This window comes from Drosophila takahashii, chromosome 3R (genome assembly GCF_030179915.1).
Source record: "Drosophila takahashii strain IR98-3 E-12201 chromosome 3R, DtakHiC1v2, whole genome shotgun sequence".
Lineage (NCBI taxonomy): Eukaryota > Metazoa > Arthropoda > Insecta > Diptera > Drosophilidae > Drosophila > Drosophila takahashii.
This window is the reverse complement of record NC_091681.1, coordinates 11,461,740-11,486,310: the sequence shown is the minus strand read 5'-3', so window position 1 is coordinate 11,486,310 and position 24,571 is coordinate 11,461,740. Positions and strand designations below refer to the sequence as shown.

General features: G+C 40.8%; 1 protein-coding gene across 2 annotated transcripts; it reads right to left on the bottom strand.

The window, feature by feature from the left end:
* Nucleotides 1-140: 140 nt before the first annotated feature.
* On the bottom strand, nt 141-24,362 carry sas (stranded at second). 2 transcript variants are annotated; one of them, XM_017157678.3, is made up of 10 exons: nt 24,224-24,362; nt 22,328-22,774; nt 9,155-10,476; nt 5,795-6,080; nt 4,929-5,561; nt 4,615-4,866; nt 3,235-4,245; nt 1,544-2,569; nt 809-1,033; nt 141-746 (listed from the first exon to the last, which is right to left on the bottom strand). In XM_017157678.3, exons 2-10 carry the CDS (start codon nt 22,680-22,682, stop codon nt 739-741), a joined length of 5,118 nt encoding a protein of 1,705 aa, XP_017013167.2. In that variant the 5' UTR covers nt 22,683-22,774; nt 24,224-24,362; the 3' UTR covers nt 141-738. The 2 variants fall into 2 exon arrangements, with proteins under 2 accessions (XP_017013167.2, XP_017013168.2); XM_017157679.3 differs by lacking the exon at nt 3,235-4,245.
* Nucleotides 24,363-24,571: the final 209 nt, after the last annotated feature.

Here is a 24,571-nt window from a genome sequence, read left to right as displayed (position 1 = left end):
TAGCAGGATCAGTGAACGCAATTTTCAATTCACCATATTTGGAATGGTCCGATTTTATAATTCAAACAACAAAAAACCTTTAAAAATGTAGGACGAGAACACTAATAATAATTATTATTCTAAAAATTACAAAAAGAAAATGGTTTTATTATCTTTTCTTTATTTATCCATACACACATACATACATATGCATATCTCTGTAGGTTTTACAAGCTAATTTAAATATTTATGGACTGTTAATTAAAGAGCGCATCCTTGAGCCAAATATTGCTGTTGTTGCTGGTTCTGCTGATGCTGATGCGCCGTTTAATTATAATAAGTGTAAAGCTAAAATTTACAAGTTAAACTAACTAAACTCGTATGCATTTCGAAATCGCTAGAAGAATCGATGCCCCCAGCGAGGCCAATTTTAGTTGTGGAGCTTTTTTCAATTAGTTCTTCCATAGGGTGTTTCCTTCTGTCTCACTCTCTCTCTATTTACACAAGTCACAAATTGTTTAACAAAAAATGTGTGTTTTTCGATTACTTAACCACTACATACAACATGGCGGCGATTCCGATTTGAACAAATTTTTGATCTTGCGCCGGCCTTAGAAAATTGCTTACTTTCCATCTGATTTAATCTGATTGCTTCAGGATCTTTACTTATAATTTTTTACTGACACTGAGTTTTTTCTTCTGTTTCTCTTTCCTCCAATATTTACAAGAATCTGTTTTTAAACTAGTTATTTGAGTCAGTTACAGATCTGAAAGTTAAGAATTTAACATTAGAATATAAAAATATAAGGCGTTTTCGGGATGTACTCACTCATAGTCTCCTGTTGGATTTCCACCTTGTATGAGGGATTATCGTAGGCAGCGTCGCTCTTTCGTGGTGGTGTAATGGACGCCGTTTGGTGCACCCGTCTCCTGGTGATGATCAATAGCAGGGCCAGCGTAGACATGATGGCCAAAGCGGCGATCACCGAAACAACCACAAGAGGGCCGTAGTAATCGCCCACTGGTTGGTCGGTTCCCGCAGTCAGAAGTTTGCCTAAGAGAAATGGAAAGTAAGTTTACAATACAATAGGTTTTCCACAATGATATTTAATTGAAATATATGACTGTTCCTATTTGCATGTTTATTAAACTCAAATTAAATTAACCAACAAACTGAAATAATTTCTTTATAAAGAATACCCTTTATAGGAAAGTCTAAATAAAAGTGATAAGTAAATGCATTTGAAATTTTACAAAAGTTTTGTTAAAAGAATAATAAGAAAAATGGAAAGTAAGTTTACAATACAATAGGTTTTCAACAATGATATTTAATTTCTATTTGCACGTTTATTAAACTCAAATTAAATTAACCAACAAACTGAAATAATTTCTTTATAAAGAATACCCTTTATAGGAAAGTCTAAATAAAAGTGATAAGTAAATGCATTTGAAATTTTACCAAACAATTTAAACCCCTTTAGGATCCTTTCGAAAATTTGCAAGACTTGAAAAATAATTAGATCCCTTTGAGCCCCCCAGTCTAGAGTAATATTCGTTGACTTACCAGTCTTGCCGGGAGTGGCTGGACCACCTGGCTTCGTTATGAAGTTGACCACATTGCTCTTCTTGGTGTTGCCGTTGGTCAGGTACATCTCCAACCAGAGGCGGTACTTGGTGCCTGGCTTGAGATCCATGATCAGGGTACCAGTGGTGCTGTCCCGCTTGGCCACCTTGAAGACGCTCGAGTCCTCCTTGCCAGCGTCGCTCTGGTAGATGGCCCTGTAAATGTGCACGAACTTGTCCTCCGGGTAGGGCACTCCATTCCACGAGATCTCCACGCTCTGGGTCTTCACCTTAGTTACGTTCACAGTCACATCGAAGCCATACACGTCCACCTTCTGGGCAGTTCGCACCTTAATCATGTGTCCGGCACGCAACTCCGCTCCGTGTCCGGCCAATGGAATGTAGTAGAGGCCGATCTCGTAGCCCGTATCCGGCTGGAGATTCTGGATGGTATAGCTGGTCAATGTGCGATGGATCAGCGGCGATGAGGAGTATATCATGCCCGTAAGCTCCTTGTAGCGCAGTTGGACTCCATCGACATACTCCATCTGGTCGTCACCCAGTTTCTTCCACGTCAACTGCAACCAGCTGGAATTCGTTTCGCTGACCGTCAGTTCGGGGTCCTCAACGTTCTTGAAGATGTCCTGGAAGTCTGGCCTGTAGTCGGTAAACGGAGGGGGTGGAGTGATGGTCCTCTCGGGTGGCGTCTTCACGGTGTACACACTGCTAGTGGGCTGCGAGTTCAGATCGCGAAGGATCAGAGTGATCTTTACCTTGTACAGTGAGTTTGGCTCAAGGCTGGGCAGATCGAATTCCATCTGGGAGGTGGCAATGAGGTCCTCGGGGGGTGCAAAGATCTGCTGATCCCAGGTGGAGGTATCGTTGCTGGGTCCATTCGAGTAGCGCAGCTCCACACGCCCATGGAGGTTCACATAGACCTGGGGAACGGTGAAGACGATGCGAATGGATCGAGGATCGATGGCCTCCAGGGTATGCACTTCGATGTCGGGCTGCAGGTTGCTAGCTCCTAGTTGGGGGAATTTAATAAAGATTTAAGGTTAATTTAATGTTTATAGGGGGTGAGAAAAGAGATGAGCAATACTGGGGATCATTAAAATTTACAATTGATATTTACTTTTAAATAAATTAAGTTGTTTTATAATAAAATATGCCGAAAATAGTTTATTTTCTTTAGAAAAAAGTATATACATTTTTAAAATTAGTTAAGATTTGCTTTAATGTACCAACTATGTATATACACAGTTTATTTCGTCAAAAATATAATTTGGTGATTTTCTTTCCTTAAGATCATTAGAAAATTATTAAAGTAAATAAACGTGGAAATTCCCATGCTTTTCTCACGATGATCAACCCTTGCTCATCTCTGACTTAAATGTTTATTTTCAGTTAGTATTTGTAGCCCGGATATTAATTAACGAGTTTCGGTTGGAAATCGCTTGAGTTGCGGATTAGCAGTAAGCATGTTAGTGATGGATGATCTTTTTTGCTAAATGGGTGTATAGGATGGATGTGTGTATGTATGCGAGTGTCTGTTGTTGGTTTTTGTGTTGTTGGTTGGTGTTGTCTCAGTTAGTACAGTAGAGCCCTGTCGCAGTGTTTCTGTTGTTGCTGAAGAGCTGAGCAGAGTAGAGGAGATCTAAGGGGTGTGGTGACTAGAATAGTTTGTTCAACCTGACTGCTGCTGTTTGGCCAGCTTGTCCTGATTCTGGTGCAGACTGTGCTCACTGGCCTGCGTGGAGAGGCCCGAGGTGGTGCTGGAGCTGGGCAGGATGGTCTGCTGCAGATGTTGCTGCGGGGTCGTCTGATGCTGCTGCGGATGGTGGGGCGGTACTCCGAGACCCGGTATCACCGGATAGCTCTCGTAGGCCACTGTCTGCCCATCGACGATGGCAATTCCATGCCCTGGTGGCGGTGGCGGCACTCCACTGTGCACAATGGGCACATAATGACCGGGATGTTGCTGCGGTGCCTGTTGCTGCTGTTGGGGATGTTGCTGGTGCGGCGGTGGGGGCGGTCCACCAGGAACAGTTTGCTGCAGGTGCTGCAGTATCTGTTCGATTCTCACTTGCGGTCCCAGGTTGTGATTGTCCTTTTGCGTTTGTCCAGGATGCATTGGAGGCCCAGGCCGAGCCGGATGACCCTGTTGTCCTGGTTGATCAGCTCCCAGAATATTGAACAAATCGGACTGACTAGTGGGCTGTGGTTTACCCTGCGGTGTATTGGGATTGATATAGGGATCATAGGGATTGTAGTCCTCGTACACTGGCTTCACGGGATTGTAAAAGCCATAGGGTCCCAGATGTTGCTGATGCGGATGTTGGTGGCCGAATTGGTGTTCGTAGGGCACAAATCCGCCATTCGGTGGCAAAGGACCTTCCTGCTCCTCGGTGCGATCGCCATCGAAGATAACATCATTCTGGTGCTGCTGCTGCTCCTGTTGCTGATGTTGTTGCTGATGTTGCTGCTGCTGATGCTGATGTTGCACCTTCTTGTGGCCCTTCTCGGTCTTCTCCGGCTTCTCGAAGATCCCGAGACCGCCTATCGACTTGGGCGGCTTGCCATCCAAGGTGGGATAGAAGGCGCCACCTGGTGAAGGCTTCTTATCCTCCTCCTTCTTGATTGGGGGCACTTTGCTAGGTGTACTGGTCGATATATTTGTTGTCGCTGTCGTTGTTGTGGTTTCTGTTATCGGTTGCATGTTGGATGGTTGGTTGGTTTGTTGTTGTTGTAGTTTGATTATTTACAAAATGCATAGCGTGAATAACAATATTGAAATTGGTTGTGATGAGCGTAGAAAATAAATAAAAAATAAAGTAAAACGAAATTAAATAGCATGTCAGCGCGATAAAAATGGCTGTGGATAGCTCAGATAAGATAGCTAGCAAAAGCGCAACGAATCAATTAAGTAAACTAAGTAAAACAAACTGAAAATGATCTTGTAATGACAAAGCTCAAACGAATGAAGCGATTGGATGGAAACACTTTCTTGGTTATGGCATGCAAGGTCCGAAAGAAGAAAGGATTACTCTGACATGCGTGATGATTATTTACCATTGGCTGGGATCGAGGCATGGGTTGAGCTGGCTTCCACATCCTCCTCCTCCTCGTCCTGACCGGCAGCTCCGATTTTCGGGATTTGGGGGGCACAGGACCAGTGCTTGCAGCACTCGTCATCGGGAATGGGCAGCAGGCGGGCCAGAGCCGGATGGCAGGGCAGATCGGCCGGGGGAAGAGCTGGCACCGGCGGACAGGCGGCCCGGCACTCCACGCGTCCATTCTCGCAATAGCAATGCTGATCGCAGCCTGTAGGAAAGAAACCATGATCGAGGGCGATGGGCATGGAGGTGATCAAGCCACGATCTTACCTGTCAAGTTGGCTGGCACCGGGGACCAGTTCTCTATTTGAACTCCCTGGTAGGTACACGTGCCATTGTCCACGCACCGCATGCTTTCGGGGCAGCAATTGGGCGGCGAGGGCTTGAAGTCCGCCGGCACCGGCTCCCAGCGGATGCAGTGCGGATCCTGGACATCCAGGCCAAAGTTCGAGGGACACTCCAGCTTGGCGCAGTGAATGCCCTGCTCGTTGCAAATGCACAACTGATCGCAGCCGTCGCGGAACTGCTGGCCCACTTCGTACTCGGAACCCTTGAATGTGCAGGTGGGTTTGGCACCGCCGGCATCGCGAGCCTGCTCCTGGAAGGCATAGGGATTGGGCTCCTCGGGATCTTCGTTGTTGTTGCTCTGCAGTGGCGTTGGCTGCTGTTCGTGATCGTCCAGGGTGACGTCACACAGCTCCAGCTGACAGCACACGTCCTTGGGATCCTTCACATACACACACTTGTCCAGCCGCGTGTGATTTCTTTCCGGGCATCGAGGCCTGCAGTCCATAACGCCTCCTTCGGCACAGTGACAGATCTGCTCGCATCCGATCTCCAGACGCTCCCGGAACTTGTACACACCGCCCATATAGTGGCAATCACTTCGCGGCTTGGGCGTGGCTGCAAGATGGTGGGTGGTGGTGGCAGGTGGCGTGTGGCAATGAACGATGGGCGTGAGCAGCGTGGATGGGTCATGTTTATGGAGGGCACAGAGAACACGGCATATGTTAGAAAGCTTGGCCAGCCAAATAGTGATGATTTGGGAATGCAATATACGTAAGCTACGACTACAGCAAAGGCACAAAAAGCTAATTCATCTGCTGCTGCCTCTAAGATTCGAGCCAACTACTCACCTTCATCTTCGGTCGGGGGCAGGGTCGCTGCAGCCTCTCCAGTTCGCTCGGTGGAAGGTGCGGCACCCTCAGTGGCCACCACCGTGGGCTCCAGCAGCGGCTCACTGCATTCCATCACCCGACAACACTCGTCCTCCTCCACCATCTTCTCCCGGCAGTTGGGATTGGCCATGCTGCGCTGGCTGCCGCGGGGATAGCTCAGTCCCTTGCACCTGGGCTCGCACATCCAGTCGCCGCGGTTGCAGGTGCACCGCTCGTCGCACTCCCGCTCCATCAGCTCGCCGTGCTGTGAATTTTAGTGAGCCGTTAGAGTCCACAATTTTAAATTTATGTTCATTTTCCCCCAATAAACGTTGCACTAAATCATTCGTGACATAACTTATTTAGATTTAGCAGTAATTTTTAAGATTTAATTATTTAGTTCAAGCTGTGAACCTGTAATGTTATGTCTATGGTGACGTAAATGGTTTAATATATTTACAATATAGGTAGGTACAGTATTTCAAGTAATGTATTAAAAGTAGCAAAAAAAAAGCATTTTCAACTAGTTTCTTTTTTATAATAACAAAATATTTACGGTTTTGAAATGTAAATGCAGTTTGGATTTCAAACCCTGAAAGTACTTATCAATACGATTTAAACCCCATATGACAATATTATAGCGATATACAAATTTTAATTAAGAATTGGCTATATCTGAAGAGTCAAATGAAACTTTATTTGTATGTATTCATGATTATTATGGGTGTTGAACTAAGGGAAAAGTGCAGCTATCGTGAGATTGGCTTAAAAATTTCGAGAAAAAATAGAAAAATAACTTTTCGAATAAGCAAAGAAAGTCAATATGAGGTTAGTAAAAAGGCAAACCAATTTGTAGCTTTAAAATTCCCTATTTCTTTTTCTCCATTCTTCCAAAAGAAATAATCACTACTTTCACTATCTCAAAAGACCCCTAAATTACTCCAATAGTCATGAATTTGATTACCAAGAACGACCGCAAATTTATACCGGTAATGACCGAAGATCGACCTACTGAGCCACTTTTATTTTTTGTCAAAATACATTTCCTTCATTTCGCTGTGTGAAAGCTATTTGCGCAGAAATTACGTCAATTTGCACAGCTAACTAAACAAGTGAGTGGAGTGAAGCTCATCAATCACCCAGCTTGTTGACTGAAGAAAATCGTGGGCTGAGATTTCCTGCTCTGTGCGTGGTGCTCCAATAACCAAATATGTCATATTTCGACGGAGCCCACGCAAGTTCGTGGCCAGAGTCTTTTGTTCAAGTGGAAAAATACCTTTTGTCTTCACTTTGTTCTTTTAATTAACCACTGGCTAAAGGTTTAATGGGTTCTCAGGTGTAAGAATTCACGCCTCTTTGTTCTGGCCAACAATATTTTAATGGCCATCTGTCGGGGGCCATGTTTTCCATCCCTTTCTTTAATGGCACCTAATGAGCACAATTCTTGTGAACTTTTGAGCCTTGGCGTCCATAAAAACAGTAAACTCCCCAAAACGCCCACTTTGGCACAATAAACTACTGAAAAGGAAAACCGAAAAAACTTGGTAAACTGTGCAATTTATTTGATTATTTTCCTAGCTACTTGGTTGCTCACTTGAAAAACATTTGCGGCATGCGGCTTGGCATGTTGCACGTGTCCGCCAATCGATGGCGATTTATAAAAAAAAAGGAGGAGGGAGGAGGCGGTGGAAGGGGGAGGGCCGATCAGCCGCCGACAACAATTCATTAAAAGTGAAAGCAAAAATTATTTCATATCGAAGCGAACCGCAAACTCGATTATGAAAACTACAACACAAACAATTTAAAAGATTAAGAAAAAACGATATAAATAAAAGATGAGGAGAGGACAGTGACGAAGAGTAAATGCTCTTCCTAATAATGCTAATTCTTAAATAACCTAATAATTAAACAACATTTAAAGGAAAGAGTGTGTCCAGGGGCAACAAAAATAAATAAATTCTTTAATTCTGTACTTATTTAATGGTGTAATACATTTCTTATTTTCCACTTTTAGTTAGAGTATGTGAAAAAGAAAAGCCCAACGTCCATTTAATTAAAACAAAATCAACACCAAGATTCAGGCATCGTAGAAAATGGGTTGGTCAGTGAATAGTGCCAGCTGCAGGCGCTGCTACAGCCACATCTGGCTATCTGAAAATATATGTATATGGACAGACGATGCAGCCCAAGATATGGGGCTTACATGACTGGACGCCATTACTCGAGGCAGGGAGACCGAGAGCAACGTTTGATGAACACGTCACACTTGGACAGACGCATAGAGGCGTGTAGCAAATTATTGAATTTTAAATTGCCCGATGTCTGTGGATTAGCTGAATTATTGTCTGTTTAAGCGAATAATTCTAATATTTATAAGTATATACGTTTATTTGACTGATGACTTATCTAAAATGCCGGCAATTGACACATTGTTGTGATGATTGCTGGATATTAGGAATGGCGATTGGCGCCGAGGTTGGGCTGGGCTGATTCGCAACCACAGAGGCGATGTCAACATCAATCACAGCCCAGCAATTTCTTGGAATTTTCTTCCGCAGCCTGCCTTTTTCGTGCATTTTTTCTGTTAATATTAAGGTGCGCAAATATTTGCATAATTGCTGCTTGGGCGAGCAGCAGCCGGGAAAAGCTCACCGAAAAATATTTTCGTCGCTTTTTTGGAGTGCAGAGGCAGCTGCGCTGGATGTTGGATGCTGGATGGTGGATACTGGAAGTCTCGGCTGACTCTGACCGGTTTCATTATGAGCACCAAACTCGTTGCCATTATGCAATCCAGGTGACGACAAGGCAAATTGGAGTTGCGTGCCAGGAAGTGGGCAGGCCGACAGGGAAATGGAGGCGTTGGCCGCCGCTTTCTCTCCTTGTCAGGATCTGACATATATTCTATTTGGATTTTATCATGGCTGTCATAAAGCCTGGCACTTCGCTCGAACTTGATTTTAACAAATGCTTTTGTTATGGCCATCAGTAAAATGGAGTCGGAAATAAAAACCAGATCTATTGACGTCATTCGGTTGCAAATGTCAAAGGTTTTGAACAACTGAGTCGAAATGAACTTCCTCATTGATTGTTTGTGTATGCTTATGATTAGCTTACTTAAAAAATTCTTATTTTCACAACGTATCCGTAAAGTGGAAAATATTAAAAGTATTAATTTATATTCATTTTCAAAGTTACTTCATTCAATTTTTGTTTATTTTTGGTGCTAAATTTGTTAATTATTTTTGTTAGTGACTCTAAATACTTAAATGTTTTTTATGTGGATTTTGGGACTTGAAATGTATTATAATAGGGACTTCATAAATATTTTTGCATACTAACCTTATAGCTCTTGTTGTCGGCCAGGCATTCTCGCTGCATGGTATCTCCGCTGGCGGTGATCTCCACGATTTTCGGCATTTCCGTTTCCGGCTGAGCAGTGGTTGTGGTGGATGTGGTGGTGCTAGTGGTGGTGCTGCTGGTGATCAAGCTCTCGTTCTGATCCCCGTCCATGTTGACATCGCTGAGATCCATGATCTGCTCGTGGGTACTGGCATTGTGGTGCAGGAACAGCTCCACATCATCGCCGCCACCCGCCGAACGACCCTCGCCGGCGAAGGCTACGAATGGCGATGGCTCGGTGGTGGTGGTGGTTGAGGCTTCGGTGGTGGAGCTTGCCTCCGACTCCTTGACCACCTTCACCTCCTCTTGCTCCTCCTTCTTCTCCTCTTTCTCATCCTCCTGCTCCTGCTGCAGCATGTGTTGTCCTTCAACAATGTTAATCACTGGTCCCGACTCGCTGTCCGGCATTATTGTGGTGGCCGTTTCATTTTCTGGCTCATTCATATGCATGGCGCGTGCTCGCGATGTGGTCGAAGCTGCTGCTGTTGTTGTGGATGTGGATGTGGATGTTGACTCTGTTGCAGTTGATGGCTCAGCGGTTGCCTTGTTCTCCTGGCTGACAACAATACCAGCCACAATTCCCGACTCTGTAGTGGTGGTGGTGGAGCTGCTGGTGGAAGTTGCAGTGGACGACTCCTCGGTGCTGGTCGAGAGCATTTGATAATCTTCGTGTTCGGCCAGGCGATCATGATTCTCGGACAGTATATGCACATGATAGGGATCTTCTTCACGCTCGCTCTGGACAGTGGCCTCTGTCGAACTGTTGGATGTTGATGGCGTACCTGTTGCCGGTGTACCTGTTGCTGTTGCCGCAGTTGTTGTTGCTGCTGCTGCCGTCGTTGTCTCAACTTGTTTGTCACTTTCGATTTCGCTGTTCTCCTCGCTGTTGCTGTTGCTGGCCGTTATGAGTGTGGCCGGATGTCGGAAATTGTTGAGATCCTTGACCACATCGTCCTGCTCGTTGGAGATCTGGTTCAGCTCATTCTGCTGCTGATCCTGCTCGTGCTGCTGTTGCTCTCGCAGCATCTCGGTGGTGGCATCATCGCCGCCACTGCTCTCGGCGTGCTCATCCCGCAGCGGAATGTGCTGAATGTGGCTCTGATCTGGTTCCGTGTTGGAGAAGACCGGATGGTGATCGGGTCCCTCGGTGTCTTGGCGGGGCGTTGTCGTGGGTTCCGTGGAGGTGATGGGTTCAATGCTCGTCGATCGCATGCTCGTATCCTCTGGCAGGCTGCTCGGAACAGGCAAAATTGTGGTGAACTCTGAAAAATACAAAATTAATTTTTATTTATTTTTTAAAGAATTTAATTATAAGCTTTTGATACAACTTAAATTCAAAGCTTTCATCCTTTCTTTTCTGTTCTTAAATTTGAAGTCGATTTTTTACTTCGCACCTTCTGCCAAGGATAAGAGTTTTTTTTATAGTTTTAAACATTTTTTCTTTTTAAAATAATTCCGAAAAGAGGAAGTTTTTTTGGGATTACTCTCAATTTAAATTATTTAAAAAAAGAATGTACTAACCCTCAATCGAGTATTAAAACAAATAAAAACATAGGAGAAATTTTAAATTAATTAATGGAATACTGACATAAATACTGATGAATGAACATTATTAAATAAATTACCTCATGAATTGATTTGTTTGTGATTAGATATATTTTTAACAGCTCTTTAAAAGTCAGTAATAGATTTTAGTGCCCCATCGGTCCTCAAATAAAACACCGAAACATGGCAGTTATTAGCGCCAAATGGTAAAAATTATGCTGTTTTTACGACTCTTTTCAACACACATTAAATAATATGAAAGATAAAAGTTTATACCTATGTTATGTTTTGTCACGTCTTTGGGCATGTTTGTAAGTAAATATTGCAATGGGAACTAGGCCAGCTTGGCGAAGTGATTAAGCCAGACTTTTGGGTCAAATAGTAAGCAAATAAGATGGTCAAAGAATTACTTCAGGTTCCGTTCTAAATTGAGTCACTGATGAGGTAAACAAACTCTAAGGCTTTGTCCCACATTTACGGTAACTGGCGAACAACATTCTTTTGCAATTCTAGCGGAAACCACGTAAATCGTATTGGAAATATCTCACGCGTCTCATCATCATCATCGCCATCCGCAGTTCGCATTGGCAACGCCATCATTGAAACGTAATTTCTGTTTTCGGCTCGTTTTTTTCCGCAGCATCAATTCCTCAAAATCTGCAAGGTATTCATTAAGCTCCGTCTGCCTGCGTCTTCTGCCTGCTGAATCATCGTCCATGGGTCGGTCCATTCTCGGAAGACTCGGGCGGACAAGCCCCGGCCAAAATATCAGCCAGGCAACATCTTTTATGATATAATTCTTGTTTCTCTTGGCTCTTCTGCTTCTTTTTCTGAGTTGCTTGGCTTGTAAAGCTCTTTTGTGGGCTCAGACAGACCCGGCAACTTGTTGTTCTTTGTGATTTTCTTTTCTCTCTGTTGGCTGGCCTCTCTTATATAATTACATTTGTTTTCGGGCATAGTTTTGGGGCGCAAAACTCATGTCATAAATAAATGACGACCTTAGTAAGGTGTCTTTAAGTTTGTTTTATTATAAAACAGACACAAAACACTTGACTCGCCCATGGATGCCCAAGAGATTCAAGATTGTTTCTTCCCCAGAGGAACATTCAATTACGAGTTAATTCATTAATGGGAACTTGAACTTAATTGCTAATTGCTGCACATGAATAGGAAATAGTTTTCTTTAAAAAAAGAAGCCAAATTGATGGGAAACCATTTTCCTAAAGACCCGATCTCTCAATTTTGAGTTCACATCAAGTCAGTCAATCAATATTCTTTTGGCTGGGACATAATTATGTTTGATTACCCTGGCTGTCAAAGAATTCCAAAAATTTCCATTTGAATTCTGCCCTCTGTCTCATTCCGGTAATAACTTTAAAATGGTTTAGCTGCAATTTTCAACGCACTCGAGCACTCGATCATCCAGTTGGAATGGTAAATAACCCTCGCACACACATCACTGACTCATGGAAGATTTTTAGGAGAGGAGACGGGAACGCCGTAAAATGCGACCCCATGGGGACGGCACTTACCCCGTCAAGTCCTCCGCCTAGACATGCCAGCCAAGAGTGTGGGTGGAGGGGGAGAGCGACTGTCATGCATGCGTGGTAATAGGCATTAAAGCGGTCTTGGGTACCGGGTCCCTTAACCCTAGACGCTAGTCCCAAGTCCCTTGTTCCTGATACACCCAGAAAACAAAATGGACTAAAAAGGGGCCTAATTACCTAAAATTTTAGGAAATATGGCCAGAAAAACGCGCCAAGGCCATGCATTACCTAAAATGTTGTCCATGTGGACTATATTTTGTACGCAGTCTTGAATTTATTTCTGGTAATGGTTACCTAAAAAAATGGCTAGTGGACTAGATTTTTAGGTCAGAATTACCTAAATATTAGGTATTTAAAAAAAAGCTAGGATTTTTACTATTGATAGTAACATATTTGATTATTTTAATTGCTTATATTGTATTATTCGGAAAAGCAAATATTTTATCTTTCTGAAAAAACAATCACTTTATTTTGTCCTCGGTGGGAATCGATCCCGGGTCTTCTGCGCGAGAGTCCAATAGGCTAGCCTCTGGTCTACGGAACTACTTAAAGGCCCTGCGGCAAAACCAAAGCCTGCTTCAAGGGGCTCAGGCGAATTCTATTTTTAGAATAGGGCACTATTACCTTAAAAGTAGGAAAATAGTCCACGTAGGTATTGATTTTATATATTGAAACTTTTCCATCACTAGCTTTAAGAAAAGTCTAAAAAATTTTTTAACATTAAACTTAAAAAACCGAATAATTTGTTTATTAATATTAGGGACCAATATTTGTATTAAGTTGTGAGTGATAATCGACTTTAAATTATTCCTAAATTTTAGGTCTTATGGACCAATTTGAAGGTTACGATGGCCTATAAAAATCTCTTTAGCTTTACCTAAAAAGTAGGAACATAGTCCACATGCTAATATTTTTAGGTAACCCATTACCTAAATCTGAAATTTTAGTCTATTTAAATTTTTTAGGTCATACGTTACCTAAAAAATAGTCCCACATTTCTCTGGGTGTACCTGGTGCAGACGCAACAGTTGTCGTCGCTCCAATAAGAAAAAAGAGAACAAAATTTACTTTGGTACTTGACGCTTGCAGGCAGTCAGTCAGACAGTCAAAGACAGTCTTGCAGTCAGAGTCGGCATGCAACGAACGCCAATTTAGCGCTAAGAACCTCTTTGAAAAATACAACTTCGAATTGGAAATACCCTCAAGAAGTCACCAAGTATCATTTGTAGATAGATTTTCTTTTTATACTATTCCTTAACCATAAAATTTAATATAAAAACTTTTTTATGAACCATTCCAATTTTTTTTATATTAAATCATGTTCAAATACCTAAGCCTTTCAAAAATCAGGGTATAAAACCTAGCTGAGCTCAGCTCAGTTCGTTAGCCTGCAGAGTGAATGGGTGAAAGAGGCCCTAGCCGATTTCTATATGGAGAGAACATCTTTATGTGTGTGCTTTATGTTTTAGCTGTTGCTTTTATTGTTGTGTCGGGACTGGAGCTTAGGGTTACTGACATGAACCTTGAATTTCAGTTCGTTATGCTGCTGCTGCCAGCCTCCAGCTCCATCCAGAGCTCTAGGTAGGGTTGCTATTGCATTGTGGAGCTCGGTTCTTGGTTCTTCGACGGGCTGGTTGCTGTCACGGTTAGTCGTTTATAATACGCGAACTCTTCGAGGGCCTTTGTGGGGCTCCCACTCCTTGGTTTTGCCTGTTTTTACTTGGCGCACAATTTGTCTTTTACTGTCATTGATTTTCATTTTTCACCAGCACTCGTTAGGCGAGTCCAGGCTTCTTTAATTTATGTATGAGCCAATATATATATAAATATATACCCAACTGGTACATGCTGCAAAGATAGAGGCAGATTGGTGGTCTGCCTTTCCGTTATGTACGTTTTTTCCTTGTGTTTTTATCCCCAACTTCTTCGACTGCATACGAAAGACTCAGACAACGAACTTGAGTTTCTGTATCTGCATCGGTTCCTTTGTCTCGAATTGTACTGGGCGGTTTAGCATAGTTTATGACTCAACGCTAAGCCGGTCAGCCAGCTTGATTATGATATATATGCATGCGACAAGAAATGCTAACCACCATCAGCACCGCAAACAATCACCCGAGGACAGGCCACTTATGCAGAAATGCAAAACTGCTGTCCGGTAGTTCAAACTCATTTGCGGTTTTTCTAAGTCGCCGCACGTTCTGCGGCTCTGGCAAACAAACAAATGAACAGACAGTTCGTCAGGGGAGTGGGAGATCGCATTTGGGGGCAGGGGTTGCGCAACGGGGCAAAGGGGAGTCCATAAGTGATGAGCTTAGAATTGACAAGCTGCCATGAAGCGTTGCATGCTAACCGGATGTCTTTGTTAGGTGGGGTAGTGGTTCTTCTTTGGGGGCATGGTTACCATTGATCTAGAGCTGATAATAGCTTGTGCGTTAAATGCAATGGGAAAAGGGTTTCATGGTCAATTCATTTGATTCAGGGGGCTCTTTTAATAATGCTAACTAAATATAAGGAGAACCCGTCTATAAAAAAACTATTGTGTCTAAAGTTTAGACTCTAAACATCATATCATATTTATATGGTCAGAGTGCTTAACTGGATTTACCCCTTTACTATAAAGAAATATAATTTTATCGAAACTTCTGTGCACTCAAAATATAAATTTCCACAACTTAAATATTAAAGATATTCCGAGCGGACTTTCATAGAACATAATATATTTGGAAAACAACATTAATTTTTGAATTTAAGTGCTCAAGCTCTTATACAAAATTGAATTATTTATGATATCTTTACAAATAATTTTTCCAATTTCCGCATTTATAATTTCGTCCCATGCTGTACCGAAAGCACTGAACGTGGCCAACCGGAAGCGGTGCTTCAAACTGAACCCTGCCTAATGACCATGCCCACGCCTCTGATCCCCACTAACCTGTCACCATTCCCTCCCCCTTTATCACTCTATTGGCCGAGTTTTGTAATGCGCAAAAAGTGTCAACAAAAATAAAACCGGCAATAGCAATCGGAAGGGAGGAGAGAGGAAAGGAAGGGCAGGGAAAGGCTTTACCTTTTTTGGGTTTGGGCAATGTAACGGTCATGCCTCAGAGTGTGTCATGAATCCAAAATACGTATATACTCGTAAAAATACATACAACCGTATTATGCAGCTGTTGGCTGTGGTCCGGTTTTAGTTTCGAATTATAAACAAATTGGAATTGATTACGCAATATACCATGTTGCCTGCATTTGAATTCACTCGCATCTTTTTGGGTGTTAATTTTGATTATATTTTTGTTTTAATTAAGCCCAGCGTTTGAAGGTTTTTCCTATTGTATTTGTTTTAGAAATTTGCTGATGTTAATGAAATTGCTCGGCCTTTGTCCAGAAAGATGATAATCCACAAAAGACGAGTATGGAAATTTGTGAAACGAAGTGTTAACTTTCAATGGCGCGCATGTTGAATTGAAATTATACATGGTATAGAAACCGTTTTTGTCGACCGAAAGACTTCAAAGTGATAATTTAAAGAATAATTTGTTTCCGGATTTTTTTAGAAACTTCTAGTTCCATTATGAAGGAAGGGAAACCGAAGAACAAAGTACCCACACAGCATTATCATAAACTCATCTCAATTGCAGTTAACTGAGCTTGCTTCTAACCCAAATAGTTCTTGGCCTTTTATCTGCCTTTCTATCTGGCTAATGACATAAAAATGTGCTTAGACCAGAGAGAGAGAGAACCCGAAAAAGAATAGGAATACACAATCAAATGGTCGGCGGTCAGTCAGGTATGTAAGAGCATCTCCGATAGGGTAAAATTCCTCAACACAATAAAAACAACAGTCACAACAATATCATTAACAAGCAAAAGGGGAAGACGAGTCAAACTGTTCGGCAATAAAGCAAAATTGTTTCCCAACCAGTGCCTGACCTTTTTCCCTCGAAAGTTCATGTGCATCTAACAACAACGTAAATGCAGTTTGACCCGCTAAAAAGGGGGAGGAATGTGGCGGATGTGGAGGAGGTTCACCCGATGCTAAAGCCAAACAAGTTTCAAACACTACCAAGAGCGCGTGTCATTGTCCATTTAGAGTTCGAGCTGAAGGAGCCGAGACAAAGACCTCTGGCAGAAATAAGTATAAACAACAATATGACTAAACACAACGCCGCTTAACTGGTGTAGTTGCAGCTCTAGTGGTATCTGTATCTGATCTCAATGGAATGACACCACACACTTTTAGCCAAGTGAATGCGAGTTGCTTGGCCGGCCATGAAATCGAATTGGAAGTGGAGTTTGGATTGGAATTGAAGCCAGCAGAGTGTGTGGAATTTGTACCGCTGACTAGCTTACTTCTAAATAGTGCCAAAGTGCGTTGAAAATTGAAGGTCAATCGAATGGCAAAGCGAACGAAAACACAGATCGGTATGTAATCAGAAATAAGCTAAAGAGATACTATAAACTAACGTTAGATGTAGATAAATCAAAAAGTTTATTAAAAATAATTTAAGATAAAAGAGTAAAAAAGTTTTTGTAATTTAAATAAATAATAGTGATAAATATAGATTTAAATATTTAATATTAGTCTTCGCCCTTATACTTTTGGAAATTAGAAATTTAAATATATACTGTTGACAAATCAAATGATTAAATCGATTTGTCTTATTAGCATCGAAAATTAATTGTTAATCAAAAACCATTAATTCCATAAATCTTTATGCAAGCATGTTAGAAATAGTGTTCTTTCTGCAAATGAAAATAAACAAATAGAATTCAACACTTCCGCATCTTTGTGGCCATGCAAAGTAATTGGATAACAGCTATTACTCCCCTTTACTAATATTTTAGCTCGAATAACAGTAGAAATTATTCATAACATGTAATTAAATTAATTTCCATTCTTCTATTTGAGGCTCCCGCTCTAAGCTCGGGTTTCCTGTCCACGTTCTCTCGCTCTCGGCACCGTTCAATGACACAGATAATTGCCCCAGCACACTCAACACACTCGCTCGGCCACTAAGTATTTGCAATTAAAATGCATTAATTAGCCGCACACAGCCTTTCTGTGCTACTTTTTTCTCACTGCTCACATAAAAGTACTCATACATATGTGAGAAAAAGATATATGAAAATTATCTAATTGAAAAAATGCAAGCCAGCCAACGCATGTCTAGACCAGGGAGGGAATTGCATGATACTGTAAGTGGAATTGATGCCATTGCTTAATGCATATTTTCAAACGAGTTACAAATGAACTGAATTTTCGCCTGTATTTTGATTAGCGCCCCTGACATAAATAGGATTGAGTTCAGACTGAGGCCAGGCCGGGTTTTCACTTGCCTAACCCGTTTGGTTCTGTTCACCGGGAGGCTGTGGAGTGTTCGGTTTGCGGAGAAAGCCCACAAATCCGTCGCGGAAAACCCACTCGAAGTTCAAAGCACAAAAGTGATTTTTTCGACACTTGAGCTCGAAACATCTATAAAGCTATATTTACGGCCAAAATGTTAATTGTCTCTGTCTGCACTTTCACGCGTCCCTCTCGCAAAACCCGCTGGATGCTGTGTTGAGTGTCAGTGTACAAAACCATAATAATAATGGCAGCAACAAAAAGCCCACCGGCTAACGGCAGACAATTAACAATCACGTTGTGCTGTTGTCGTTGTTGCTGTTGCTGTATTTGTCACTCCACACATAACACTTAACGTATTTTTCGAGCTAGCCGGTTGAAAAGCCTTTTTTAAGCTACTTTTACTTATCGGTTCATTATAGCGGTCGCATGAAATTCGCCAGCTAATCGAGCATGAACCCCAAAGCGAAAGGTACAGCAGTTCAAGTCAGAAATCACGCACCGAATGGCCACACCCTCCACAGAAATATTTCTCACACGCTGCTGAGATGGGTATCCTTGAAAAGTTCGAGAAAACAAAAGTCTTGTCTGCCTGCCTTTTTCTGCAGAAATTCTCAGTTACGCGGGCGAATAAATAAGAAACAGAAAAACAACAGCCATATAAATAAACAAGAAGAAACTCACATGGGCTCAGCATACAAAAGACTTAAGCCACAAACTTGAGATTGTACCTCTGACTTGAGTGTATTCCGTTCAGCAAAACTTAATGTTTTCGCATAAATGTTAACTTGTCATCCGAAAGCCCACCATCTTCTCATAGTTCAAATGATTTGGATTGTTTCCAATACCAAAAATCACGAAAATCGTGCCAGAAATACACTCAAAATAAAATTAACCCTAAAGTCAAGGAAATCGCCCTACTTTTGTCTTCAAGACAAGCTAGCCCTAAATTTTAGGGTCACATTTTTCTATATTTCTGATTTTTTTTGACGTCATATTTCTAAATTTTAGGGTAATTTTACTAAATTTAAGGGCAAAAATTTCTAAAAAGTAGTAAATTTTCCTAAAAATTAGAAATTAAAAACAAAACAAAAAAACATGTTCAATCATGATTTTTTTTGTATATACGTTTATATTATGTACTCCTCCCTATGTACATATGCAGGCGTTGTGTGTCTCGTATATTGTGAATGTTAAAGGTTATGTATTTATTATTATGTATTTGCACTTGGATTTCTTATGTAACCAAAGCCAAATGTGGTTGTAAATGTGGACTACGGGACTGCGGGGGAATGGGGGAATGTATAAATTATGATTAGTTAATATTTTATCTTCATGAAAAAAACTTACAATTTTTACTTGTCCGTCGTGAGAATCGAACCCGGGTCTCCCGCGCGAGGGGCGAACGGCCTACATACTGGGCCATTGTAGCACATAAATTTGTTGTGGCAAACCGAGCATTGTATGTAAAGGGTGAAGCGGACAACACATTTGAATACTAATTGCATAATTTTGACCATTCGCGTTTTACTTATTTACATACGTATATACATATGTATATATTTATGCTAACGCAATTTATATTATGTGTAGTATATAGTAAATAGCTGAATATAAACCTAATTATTTTCAGTTTACCGCTTGCCATCAATAAAAAAAGGAATAAAAAAAGTAAAAAAATAAATAAAAAGAAAAATAAAATAACATTAAAAAAAAAAAATTAAAAAAAAAGGTAAAAAAAATTTGCTCTGGGACTCGAACCCGCGTCGATTCGATTGCTAACCAAGTGCTTTAACCGTCTGCGCCACGGGTACAGCCGGCCGGCAGTTGACAAGTTCTGGCATTGAACATTTTGGTGTGCCAGAGCATGTGAAAACAAATATTTCTATTTTTTAGAAAAAATTTCTACTTTTTAGAAAATGTTTCTATTATTTATGGTTGGTTTCATTTTAGGGTTAGGGCACTAATTTTTAGAAAAGGTGTTGCCAAAATATTTTATTATTTTCGTTTGCCTTTCTATTTTTCAGAAAATAATTTCTAAAGTTTAGGAAATTTTTTCTAGATTTTAGGGTGATTTTAGTTCATGGTAACCATTTTCTACATTTAAGAAAAACTTCCTAGATTTGAGAAAAACTTTCTTGACTTAAGAAAAATTTCCTTAGATTTAGAAATAACTTTCTTGTATTTAGAAAAAAGAAATTTTTAGGGCGATTTTCTAAAATTTAGGGTTAAATTTATTTTGAGTGTATGTAGATTTCACTTTGCTATGATTTGTAAAAATAATAAACAATCGACAAGTCCAGATAATAACAGGTCACTCAGCACTTTTCATTTTTATTTATTTTTTATTCGCCGTACATTTTCCCTTGAAGAAAGTGAACCGAAGACAAGTTGGCCTGTCGATTGAGGTCGTTACCTCGGACCTTATACACATTATTGAATTTTATAAATTTCGTGATACGTATTATTGTACAGGGGACCTCGTACCTGCCTATAAATAAATTTATTTATTTTTGGCAAGCCATTTTGAGTGCAGTCCCTGACTTGCAATGCCAACGCATTGAAAATTGCTCAATAGGATTTTGTCTGCATTTTTTGTACCGCCGTTATATCAAGGCCATAATTTAGCACTCAAATGGGACCGCAAAATGGAAAATTAACATAAATGATTTATGTACTCGACTTTCAAGTACAACTACAGCCAGCTGTGGTGTGCAATTTTCCAACTCATTAGTGTTACTTTGTTGAATTTTTTCCGCGGCTTGTAAACAATTTGCTGGCCTCTGAATGTTTCTTTGGCTTTGGGATTTTCCACAAAGCAAGTTGCCTGCCGAGCTGTAAAAAGGTCGATAATAGCGGGAGATTCCGAAAACACCGGGCCTTAAATTATATGGAATTTCATTAAAGAAAACAAAAATTAAATATCAAGTGACTTTTTATATTTTTTTTTGTTGGTCATTAAAAATATCTGTTGACCAGTGTTGTTTCTATATTTGTAAATCTATTGACAGTTTATAGTTAGATTGAGTAGTTGTCTCAGTTGCTGCAACTATATCACAAAACCAGTTAATCAACTGTCTTAAGTCTTGCCCAATAACTGATTTGTAAATATATGTATTTGTTTTAATTATATAATCTAAATCCCCAATCCGCTAGCTACCCACTCAACGCCAAATAAATTAAGAGTTTGCATCACTTGAAATGCCCACTTTTAAATCTAATCAGGTGCGGTGTCTTCCCCAAGTTTGTAGGTGTTTCATTTATCAAATCTGTCAATGACTAATTGCTATTTATCTTTTCTAGCTAATTTCCTAGGTACATATTTATTTAATTAGCCCCCGCGAAAAGACATTCCATGTTGGTGTACAAATGCCGACACCCAAAATTACCCGAAGCCAACCCAAAAGTGGCTTATGGTACGTAGGTTAAGGGCATGAGTCATGACTGTTGGCTGCTTTGCATTTAAATTGAGTAATTTGTGAAGGCTTACCGTACCATTGCCCCAATGTTTGTTGTTAAATCTCATTAACTTCCTCGTGGCATTTAGAGCAACCAGAAAAAGGCCAGTCCCCTTTATAACAATACATTCCCATTTTCGATAGCAACAGCCTATGTTGAATCGATCTACCCTGTGTGTGGCCTGCTAGGGCTCATTTTATCGAGTCATCCATGAACCAAGATGAGGGAGTATCAAAACAATGAAAAACGAATTGATGCTTTTACAAGCATGCTTGCAACAAAAAGATTTTTATGTGTAACTGACATTAAACCTAAAACAACGTTCAAGATAATTATAAAACTGTTACAGCCAAGAACTCGGCAATTAAACTAGCAACCTATTTTCCGAAACTTGATTGGCTTTGACAAAACGCCGAACAATGGAGCCTTTCACTTTTTCACTAAAAAAGTTTATTGAAAAAATACGTTTATGAAAGTTCATCATTCTATCTCAGATGAACCGAAACATGTTGGAATGTTCTATCCAGTTTCTCGTTACTTTAAATATTTGTGCTTGAGGAATTCATTTTAGTTCACTCGCAAAAATATTTGAAATGAATAATGAAAATATAAATGTTTTTAATTTTAAATAATATTTTTAAATTAAACGTGTATTAAATAATATAATTACATAAATAATAATAATAATAATATTAAAAAAATGTTTTTATATTTTTCATTACTTAATAAAACTTGTGTATTAAAAATCAATTAAAATGAACTTTGCCTCATTAAAATGCTATATGAATATTTTCCTGAGAAAGCTTTAAGATTTAGCTTCTGGCTGAACAATTTTTATCTTTTCACTTTGATATGCCGCTCAATTAACTAAGTAATTCAACAGGAAACCGCTCATATCTCCAAATATTCTTCCACCCATTAATAGACAAAAAATTTCTCTTGTTCGCTCCATTTAACCGAATCGGAAAATAATTATGAAGAAATGGCTTACAGATCGAAACGAAATGGGTAAAAAGGGCGGACCAGAAGTCACGCACCGGCGCGGCGTTAATTGGTGGCTCAGAGAACGAGATTTGATTACGGCCCAGAAGGTGAGATTAAAGTGTCTGGCCGGAGATCGGGATGAGATGCCTCATCTAGTCGAGCGTCGTCGCGTTTAAGCGGCATCTATAATTTTCATGGCTTTTGGCTTTGACTTGGGCTTTAGAGACTCACCAGTTTCGGCCGCATTCGATTTGTTGGCCGCCTCAGTTGTTGTCGTCGTGGAAGTGGAAGTCGTTGAACCATCCGCTGCCTCGGTTGTTATGCTGCTGATGTTGCTGCTTTGTTCTACGGCAATTGTGGACGGAGTTGCTGGTGTTGTGGTGGCTGCTGCAGCGTCTGGGGCATCTGTTGTGGTATCCAAAGGTGGCATCGTTGTGGCCGCTGCATCCTCGCCTGCAGGCGCAGACGCCGCTTGCTCAATTTGAATGCCAAGCAGCAGTAATCCGCAGAGAGCGGCCAGGCACATTTTACTCCACATGATTGTGGCCGAGTCGCCTGAGGCTTTTCTTCTTCTACACGTTTGCATTTTGGTTAATTTTTCTCCCTTTTTTTGGGTTTTTTCCTCTTTGATTTTTTCTCACACGTTTGCACTTGTTATTGTTAATTTATAGTAATCTTCTATAAATATGGAATTAAATAAATTACATGTACTTTCAAATCGTCGAAAGGTCTCGATAACTCATTACTGACTTTTGTTCACTAGTTATTATTTAGTTTTCTCTTTTAAGTTTTGGGATTTTCTTTTGCTATTTAAGTTCACACGACATTTGTCGGCAGCGGTTTCTGTTATTTGTCATTGGTTCGGTTTGGTAACCCCAAATGCTGTCATTTCCGTTGAAAGTCGGTTGAATAACGATCTCTCAAGTGTCAAGTGTCTATATTTTGTCAGCCGATTTGTTGAGTGATTTGTTAGATCACACAGCGAATTACTGGGAAAGTTGCTTATACGTATTAAGTCGGATATATGGAAAATTTATCGGCTGTAATATTTACTTATTTCTCAATAAATCTTTTTTGGGGGAATTTCTAAGTTCTGAGACGGTTTATGTTACTCAACGATTTAAAAACCTCACCAATCTCTGAAAGCTTGTTAAATATATTCAAGATTGCTGCCCTGAATACTAAAATATTTCTTACATCACACATTTTTATTATTGCCATTTTTAGTGTGAAAGTATAGCTCCTTCAATGTCAGCACTCAAAAGAGTTCGTTTCCCAAGTCTTTTGTTTCACCAGATTTCTATGAATTTTGAATATCCCCACACATTTAGAAACCTGTGTAGATTTACGATATGAAAATCGTATTTAGCATATTTAATTTAGATTTACAACTCTAAAGCCTAGTCCAAGAGCATCTAATAAATATCTTTCATTTTTTTGGCTCCACCAGCACTATGTTTGCTTCTCACCATTCAAATAAGAAACTAGGCAAATAAACCAGCATGCCAAAAACAAAGCCAACAAATTGGGCTCTAGGAAAGAGATCTACTATGTGTATGCAAGGCAGTCGATGCTCATGCAATGCGCTATAATGCAACGACAGCAACAAAAACCTTAGACCCAAATTGCGATAGCGAAAATATTTGAACCGGTTCCTACGGCAGCAGCAGAAACTGCAACTGAAAACGGCTGCAGACCGCAGAATGCGCTCCAAAGCCTTTTTGGCCAAGTTAGCTCGAAGGCAATTAGACTGCAGGCGGCTATGTTTATTCTATGTCTGTTGGCAAACATTAATATTTGCTTTAGTTAGTAACCAGTGATGTCATTGTAAAAGTTGGTGGCTATTTGCACTGACATTTCACATTTCACTCTCACTCCTTTTATGTAGAAATGGCAAATGGCAGAAAGCAAACAACGAATAAAGCGTTTCGGAGGTGGAGGGAGAAAACTTGTTTTTGGTATTTTCAACGGAATGTTTTCGCTCGTGGTTCTCTTTTCTTTCGGTTCGACTGTTTGGCTGTATATTGTATATTTCACTTCCAGATCTTGTGTTTGTTCAATAAGAAAGCAAAGATTTGCATAAATCACACACACAGGGGTACACTAAAAACGAAGATTAGCACCAACCCGGCGAGAAAAGGTAGTATCTTCTCTTATCTGGCCACGTTTGTGGGCAGGCAGCGCGGGGTATGTTCTCGGAAAATAATGCGATCGCACACGGATCGCAACCGCTCCGTCTCAATCACGACCACCAACTGATCTCTCCGGCGGCATTAAGGCATGGATCTTGGCTGGAAGCGCTGCCAACTCACCACGGTCTGCAGGCGGCCAACAGGTAACTGGTTTCCTCTCCTCCACTCTCCGGCCAACTGTGTTGACTATGGCTCGGCTCGTTCTCCCCCGTCAGCTGGGCTCAACAGGTGAGAGAGCCAGAGACGGAATACATAATACCCTTTACCCTGGTTGAACGCTCGC

What these genes read in the sequence shown, in the direction of transcription:
- sas (XM_017157678.3), bottom strand. Translation starts at nt 22,682, where the DNA reads ATGCAAACGTGTAGAAGAAGAAAAGCCTCAGGCGACTCGGCCACAATC. An exon ending in GGTGCCAGCCAACTTGACAG is followed by an intron (nt 4,867 to 4,928) that starts GTAAGATCGTGG and finishes TCTTTCCTACAG; the next exon opens with GCTGCGATCAGCATTGCTAT. An exon ending in AGCCACTCCCGGCAAGACTG is followed by an intron (nt 1,034 to 1,543) that starts GTAAGTCAACGA and finishes CATTTCTCTTAG; the next exon opens with GCAAACTTCTGACTGCGGGA.